The sequence below is a fragment of the Saccostrea echinata genome, unplaced genomic scaffold (genome assembly GCF_033153115.1).
Source record: "Saccostrea echinata isolate AGI-Se365-2 ecotype Australia unplaced genomic scaffold, CSIRO_AGI_Sech_v1 ptg000063l, whole genome shotgun sequence".
In the NCBI taxonomy this organism is placed as follows: Eukaryota; Metazoa; Mollusca; class Bivalvia; order Ostreida; family Ostreidae; genus Saccostrea; species Saccostrea echinata.
The window spans coordinates 684,608-693,342 of NW_026889812.1; the positions used below are offsets into that span (position 1 = coordinate 684,608).

At 34.2% G+C, this 8,735-nt stretch overlaps 1 protein-coding gene across 1 annotated transcript; it reads left to right on the plus strand.

The window, feature by feature from the left end:
* Positions 1–5,938: 5,938 nt before the first annotated feature.
* On the plus strand, positions 5,939–7,651 carry LOC133175593 (uncharacterized). Its single transcript, XM_061310709.1, has 3 exons — positions 5,939–6,861; positions 6,949–7,410; positions 7,498–7,651. The coding sequence occupies exons 1-3, from the start codon at positions 5,939–5,941 to the stop codon at positions 7,649–7,651; spliced, it is 1,539 nt and encodes a 512-aa protein (XP_061166693.1).
* Positions 7,652–8,735: the final 1,084 nt, after the last annotated feature.

Sequence of the window (8,735 nt, forward strand, 5' to 3'; positions counted from 1 at the left end):
CAGCCTAAAAAAGTTAAAAGCTCAAGTAGCGGTGGCTTTATGCCGAATTATTAAAAGTATTCGGAAGAAATCTAGGTCATCTTATTATTTGTTCGTTGAATTACGGCTATGAAGAAGGCTGATTTTCTTCCATAAAAAAAAGGTTTATTTACCTGTATACCAAAAGAAGGAAAAAGTAAATTCCATTTAAGCAATTAGAGACCATTTTCATTGCATAATGTTATTTATAAAATTGGATCAGGATGCAAAACACAAAGATTAAAAGGAGAGTTTTAACCAAAATGTTAATTTCAGATCAAACGGTTCTTATATCAGGGATATATACTGGAGAATGTGTATCTTGTATATGAGTTGATGCACTACACAAAGTAACAAAATATTCCCAGAATTTTACTTATGATAGATTTCTAGAAAACCCTTGACTCTTTGTCATGGCTTTTCATTCCAGATATATTATGTTTTAAATTGTGTTCCATGTTTTTGTAACTAGATTAGATTATAAAAATAATATATATTCAAGTGTGTCGCAGGCAGAAATCTTATCCAACTTTTAAAAGTTTTGGTGGGGCTGTCGATAAGATGACCCGATTTCTCCATATACATTTCTCTCACGTACGAAGATACGGTCAATCAGAATTAGAAATAATGAAAAACTGAAAAATATGAAAAGAATTAAGAAAAAAGACATAGAGTTCTTAATGTCACAATATGCAGATGACACAGTGATCATCTTTGATGGTTAAAAAAAAGAGAGAAAAAAGGCTACAATGCTAGAAATCGAAGGATATTATGCAATGTTGGGACTAAAAATCAATCAATCACAAACCCAAATTGTTTGAATAGGAAGTAAAATATATTTTGACAATTCAGTGGACAACAAACTTCAAACATTCGTTTTAATGTTGACATCAAAGACCATAACAAAAAATATTTAAAATTAAGCTATGGAGATAGTTAACTCCCATTTCAAGAATTACATTAAAAATATCTCTAGATCCAAGCTTAATTATTAAAATTTACTTGATCAAACCTACGGCTGTGTGTTTTAAAGATTAAAACTAATTTATTTTTAGTTTATTGTGGACATCAAATATAGACAAAGTAAAAGAAAAGTTGTACCTCAGAAGTATGCACATTTTTTTTTTTTCAAAAGCAGATCACATCTACGGTCAAGGTTTTATGGTCCAAAATGTTCGTACACAAAGAGAGATCTGGTCACAAAAAATATGCATGTTAATTATAAAAGCACCAACTCCAACCGTTCATAAGTTAAGATCATGGTTAATGTTTGATAAAATTTTGCAAAAGTAGGTCAAACTCCAAGGATAAGGTCGAGAGGTCAACTTTGTTGAAATCAAAAAGAAAAGTCGTGTCACAAGAAATACATCAGTGAAATATTAAAGCCCTCATTCAAACCGTTCAAAAGTTTTGGGAAAGTTAATTTTTTTTTTAAAATGTAGATTATACACAAAGTTCAAGGTCATGAGGCCCAAAATGTTGATTTTCAAAGAAAGGCCTTGTCACAGGAAATACACATGTGATTTATGAAATCCTTATAACCAACAGTTCATACGTTACGGCCAAGGTTAAAGTTTTTCAGAAGTAGGTCAAACTCTAAGGTCAAGTTCAAACTGTCAAAGATGATGGAACCCAAAGAAAAGTCTGGTCAGACATGTAAAATATGAAACCCCTCGCACTAAGTTATGACCAAGGTTAAAGTTTGGTAAAATTTTGCAAAATTAGGAGAAACTCCAAGGTCAAGGTCAAGAAGTAAAAAAAATGTTGTTTCTCAGAGAAATGTCTTGACACAACGCAGTTAGGTTATGGACGCCCATAGGAAATACGCCTTAAAATATTCCGAGAACGTGAATACAGTGTTGATATGTTTTTGAACAGCATGAATCTTGATGAATGGGAATTCCTCTATTTACATATGTATACATCGGGTCTCTGCTGGGTCCGGCCAAAGCGACATCATTCACACCAGCTTATTGTCAAGTGTCAAGTTTAAAGCTAGAAAAAATATGTATGGCTACAAAGATCGTAAAAGTTTAACGATATAGATATCTTTTCTCTATAAAATTGATTGTAGTTTCTTTTAGACAATTCCGTAACATGAAAAGTGTTAAGAGCAACTTCCTCATCCTCGGGAATCATGTAAAATTTAGCCGTCTTTCGATAAATTTCCTACAATGATATAATACGCATTGAAAGAATATTAGAGTACGGAATAAAGGAACAACGCACAACCAGCTCCCTGCGCTTTTCAAAATAAAAGAGATAATAGCTGCGCTTGTTTAAAAACTCACAATTTATAGTGCAGAACTCTTGTGATTTTCTGTCATTCTAGTACGTTACTGCACAAGTGTTACTTACTACGGCTTTTTATAAGGTCTATACATTTTTAATTCAATTGAAGAAATTATTCCCGGGTCTGAGGAATGTTAGGAGAATATACCCCGATAGTGGAGAGATTTCGTTGGCAAATAAAAACCAAGCCCGACGGCGAGGTTTTTTTCGTCAACAAAATGTCTCGACTAAGAGGTATATTATCGAACAATTCCGACAAAAAAGGGAACTATTTCTATTCTGCTACGGCAAATATTTAAACTTCTCTATAGAGAAATGCAGAAGCTAGATTTGAACGTCATCAGAAGTGTCTCATGTCGTCACAATACGTCACAACTCGTTCATTTGTATGTCAAACTTTTGAAAAAGTACAATGTATTCCAAACCCAAGGTCAATTTTTTCCCACCAATTTGCCTCACAATCAAAAGATACCTCTATCCTTTTCTTAGTGAATTCAGTCAAAATTGGAAGAAACCGATTTATACTCATTGAAAATTTGTTGATGAAGTCTGTGGTTTATTGGAGAATAATGACCGCAGCATCTTTTTGATCTTTGTGATAACTGTAATAGAATGATTTATAGATCTACATTGAATAATGTCTCCATTTTGGTCAGATCAGACTTGTTTCGTTTTAATTTTCATATTAACAAGATACGATTAAGCCACGCCTTAAGTACAGAGAAACTGCGTGTCAAACTAGTCAGAGATGCCTCTCAGTCATTACATCGAAATCAGGCTTGCTTTCATTCTACATTCGGAAATTTTATAATGCAAGATGATGTGCATATCGATTGATATTTATATTATTTATGAGAAAAAAAGTATTTAAGGGTGTATGAAAGAAAAACATTAGAACTTATTCATCGAGATTCATTTGCATTGTTTTAACGTGACGTCTTAATTGTTTTCCCGAACCCCTGCATATACTGATATAAGTATAAGAGTCTAAACCTAGCTGCGAATGAATACTCATGTGAAATATGAAAGCCTTAACAGCGAACCAATCAAAAATTATGGGCAAGGATAAAGTATTGCGGACAAACAGGTTAACAGACAAACAGCGAGACAGACAAACAGTGAGGCAGACAGACGGACAGACCAAAAACTATGTCCCTAAATCTTCGATTATGGGGGCATAAAAATAAAAGGTAACATAGCATATACACATTCTTAGATCATGTCGACGGATTTTTCCGTTATTACCCGATCATGACAAGGAGCACACGGCGAATGTGACCGCCCCACAGGTTATGCTTACTTCTGCATGGCACCTGATCCCACCTCTGAAGCTTTTAGAGGTCCATGTTTGCTCTGCTCCCAATTTGTATTGAGCTTGATTACTTTTCATTATCTCCATATTTCAGGTAGATTCATGTATGCCAATTTTTATAGTCTTGGGATTTTAAGAAAGTCTTCTCCATTCCAAAAGAATTAATCAGGATTTTTTGGAAGTTAAATAAACTTTTTTGGACATATTTCTTTCAAAGTAAAAGTAGAGACAAGAGCCTTTGGGTCAAAGTAGGGGGAGGAGGGTTCAGTAAAAAAAACCCTGCAAAGTTGCTTTCAGTACCTGTTTTAGATTTCCTTATATGTTTAATTCATATCACTGCTTTAAAAAATCAAGATAAACATTATTAAACATTAAATATTTAAAAAGTGTCGCTGAATACTCATCACTTGAGTGTGGGACAAGGGACAAGAGGTGATTTCGACACTATAGGCAACCCCCAGTAATTAAATCTGGCAAAAAAAAAGTACATATACTTCCTTCTATAAATAAAGACAATATATCAAAAACAGAAAAAAATGAAAATGAAATTTTCAAATAATGCAATAAAAGCGCGGCTATGTTAAGGCTGTCCGAAGGTTTTGTATGCGTTAGAAATACGCTATTATATTTTGAGCTCGATTTTTATTTTAATCTGTGATCTATGTATACATGTGCAGTTTATTTGTGAAGAGAGTTTAATAAGGTATTGTAAAAAAAGCAAATGTGTGATGTCACATGACAGTGTTGATCACGTAACGGACACTTATAAATTTTCCTAATTGTTGCACAAAAATCCCATCGGCACAAGTGAAAAACAAAATAATTGAGGACAGTTTGTTACATAAGTCAATTGAATGTATTCTTGGGTCTATATAAAGTGTTGGGGCAAGTCTGAGTTTTACATCTTAAGAAAATATTCCATGAGAAATTTAACTTACCCACATACAAGGGGTCATTTTCCACTCTTCATCGCAATTTATAAAAATAGGATAAGTTATATACGATCCCCGAGCAATATTCAGTTAGAAGACGCGCTTCTCTAGTAGATTCACATAGAACATCTTCATTTTGTCTTTATTAGTCACTTGTGCCAGTCTATATGCATGATTTATGAATTCTAACTCTGTCTACGGACTTGTAAAGGGGGGGGGGGGTCATATTCATTTTTTTTTTGTTATTGTATGAATACGTACATAATTAGAAAGAGAAAGGAATAAATATTGTATTGCATATAACCACCATCATAACAGCACATAGAAACTTTAAACAACAATTCAGACACCTGATTTAAACATCAACGTCGAAATCAAATCTACATGCCATGGGAAGGAGTGTAAAAGTTATGAAACTTTCCCCGTCATGACTGCTCAAGTTTGCAGTGACTTGACGTCATATTCTATTATGACGTCATATCTTGGTAGTTCAGAGAAGTAACAACGGCTGATACACTGTGATATTTATCGGACAACCTTATCCTAGCTGCGAGGAGTCGAAACAATTTCTTAAAACGGTCCACATATGAAATGAACATTGCGTTGGTGGATATAGATATATCTTCAGTTTTCTGAATCCATTCAAAATCAGAGACATCCATCTTTATTACGGGTAGTACATGTATTTGACACTTGACATTTATCATATTCAGTAATTTTAAGGCATAAGGTTCGTTTACTGATACTGTTTTGGACTGGAAATTTCAAGATTATATTCCTGTAAAATCTGGGCAGTATCCCATTAAGATTTTAGTGTTTTTAAACACTAATTTATATACCAATATGATTATCAAATATGAATTGAAAGCATAACCAAACATATTTGGTAAATTGATATCCACATAGACCGACTTTCTTAGTGACATAGGCGTACCATAAAATGGCGTATAAAGTCCCTCAACGGAGGCATATAAAATGCTTCAATAAAATGCTATGACCTGAAATAAAGTATTGCTTTCAACAAAATCATGTTTGTTTTCAGATTTTAAAAAAAAAAAAAATTATTATTAAATATTCAATAAATGTTTACATGCTATAAGTTCAAAACTAAGCCTTAATTGATAACAAACTTTAACTTAGACATAAATCGATACATATATGTATTATGTTGAACTTTGCATTTGAAATCTTCAAGCATACGGCTTACAAAGTCGTTTGTTTTGTTACTTTTACAAATATTTGTTAAGGAAAACAAGAAGTGAAGAATTTGATGTTTTTCCCTATATGTCTACTTCTTTTATATCATAACATTGATTGTATACGTTAGTTTCATATGTATGCATACATACACATTTACATTTATCAATTCAGATTATTTGCAATCATGGATCCCCGTACAAGCGGCCAGGACTTGATGCGATGTGGTTTGTGTACTACGGCTGTGGTACAGATGCACTGTGATACATGCATTACCAGCCTTTGTGTGGATTGCGTAGGAAAACACATGATATCTGATGAATCCAGGGACCACAAGGTCGTCAAATTTCAGTCAAGAAGATCTACTCTACTCTACCCTCGATGTACATCCCATGACAAAGAACAGTGTGAAATGTACTGTAATCAATGTGAAATTCCAATCTGTACTGCATGCATTGCATCTGAAGCTCATACAGGTCATAAAATTCATCAAATACTCACAGTTTATAATGGCAAGATAAAAGAAATTGAAACAGAAAAGGAAGAATTGAAAGAAAAAATTTACCCATCCTATCTGAACATTGCTGCTGATGTACAAAGCAGAATAAGTCAATTAGAGAAAGAATATGGGGATCTCGCTTCAGCCATTACAAGACATGGAGAGTATATCAAAAAAGAAATTGAAAAACTTGTCGAGAAACTTAAAGGTGATGTGAGTGTTATGAAGGATACACACTATGATTCACTTAAGAAATACATGACTGAAATAAATCCGAGAATCTCTGAAATTGATGAGACAATTAAAGCATATTCCAAACTACTGCAATCAAATGACATACTTCAGGTTTTTCAGTTTAAAATTAAATCAAGCGAATTCAAGAAAATTCCATGCAAAATGGATGCGTTGCCACCATGTTTTACTCCAGTGTTCTGCAAGGCAGAGCAACTGATTAATCTTTTCGGAGAAATTACAACTCTATCTAGTATTTCATCGGAACATCCTTACAGCACACATATATCAGAGAAATCACTAGAAGCCGGATACATTCCTCCAGTCAAACAGCTGCTAGATGAACCAGAGACAGTCGATACTATAAACATAGACAATGGGTATAGACTACTTTTAACCATGAAATCTTGGTATTAGTCTTACTCGTCCAATGTGGCCTGTTTGAGTGATAATAAAATCTGGACTAGTGGAAATGGCAACACCGTGAATCTCTTCTGTATAAGTCAGGGATTGGTAGTCAAGTCCGTCAAAACCAGATCAGGAAAAACGCCCAATGACATAGCAGTGACAGACAGTGGAGATCTAGTTTATACTGACAGCAGTGATAAAACTGTAAACATTGTGAAGAATGAGAAGATAGAGGAGGTGATAAAATTTCAGAACTGGATACCGTATGGTGTCTGTATCACAGCCTCTAGTGACCTGCTGGTAACCTTGAGCAACAATGATAAAAAAGAAACAAAAGTTGTCCGTTACTCTGACTCCCAAGAACAACAAACCATTCAGTTTGATGATAAAGATAAACCTCTCTTTTCATATGGAACGTATTACATATACATTACTGAGAACAAGAATCAAGATATATGTGTGGCTGACAGTGGAGCAAAAGCTTTAGTGGTTGTCAATCAGGCCGGGAAACTGAGATTCAGGTAAGAAGGACATACAAAGAAGCCACCATTCAATCCACGAGGAATCACAACAGACAGTCAGAGTAACATCCTTACAGCTGATTATAGCAATCAGTGTGTCCACGTCATAAACAAGGATGGACAGTTTCTCAAAAATATCCAGTATGGACTGAGTTATCCCTTTGGACTGTGCATAGATTCGAATGACAATCTGTTTGTTGCTCAATATAGACAAGTGAAGAAAATCAAGTATCTGCAGTGAAATTCAACTAATATTGAAAACATAGTAAAACATAGGTAAATTCGATTTCGCAACTGAAAATGTATTCTAAATGTATAGTTTTTCGAAATGTATATTTCGGAAGAATGGGAATTTTGATATCTTCAATATGCTGATTTCGGCCAAAGCGACTTGATTTAAGGATATCCTGATAACTGATAATGGTTTCTTCGATGCTTTTTCTTAACAGGAAAAGTGCTACTATACTCGAAGAATATGAAATTTAGTCGTCGTTCTATAAACTACTGTCAAAGACTTAATTCCCATAGAAATGTTTAATTATAGAATAAACAAAGGCGCAGTATCAGTCCCCAGTGCCTTTCAAAATAGAAGGGATAATAGCTACATGTGTCTGAAACTTCTTATTTCTAATACAGCGGATATCGCTAAGATTTTGGCATTTTCGGGGAACAACTGTGCCTGTCATTCTAGTACGTTAGGGTGCAAGTTTGTCATCCACAACTTTAAAATAGGTGTATACATTACTGATAATTTAAAAGTCTAATGTTGCTGTAGAGAATATTTAAGCCTAAATATTGTAGTTTTTTTTTATTTTGAATGTTATATTTTTCTTTGTAAAGCTTTCATACCCAAAAATATAATGAGCAACCATAATCCCAAGGATAATCTTTTGAACAAACTTAAATCTGCATTACATTGATATGTTTGCATGTCAATATGACTGAATATGAAACTTTTGACCCACCCTAACCTTGCAGACTGTCAACCCAAGAAACTACAGTACCCATTACATGGGAATAATTTTTAGGTCAGACGAGTAGCTCAGGTGACCTGTTGTTATCCGGTTGTTGGTCGTCGTGAATCACGTGTCAGACGTCAACATTGATCATTTTCAGCTTCTTGTCTGGGAGCGCTGATCCAATTTCAACCGATTTTGGTATATAGCATCTATGTAAAGGAGAAAGGCCGAAAACTGTCCATTCTGTGAGAGAAAGAACTAATCGAGGGCCGTAGGCCCGAGATTAGTTCTTTCTCTCACAGAATGGACAGTTTGAGGCCTTTCTCCTACTTAAAATATGATTTCCTTTGTTCAGAAAATTAAATA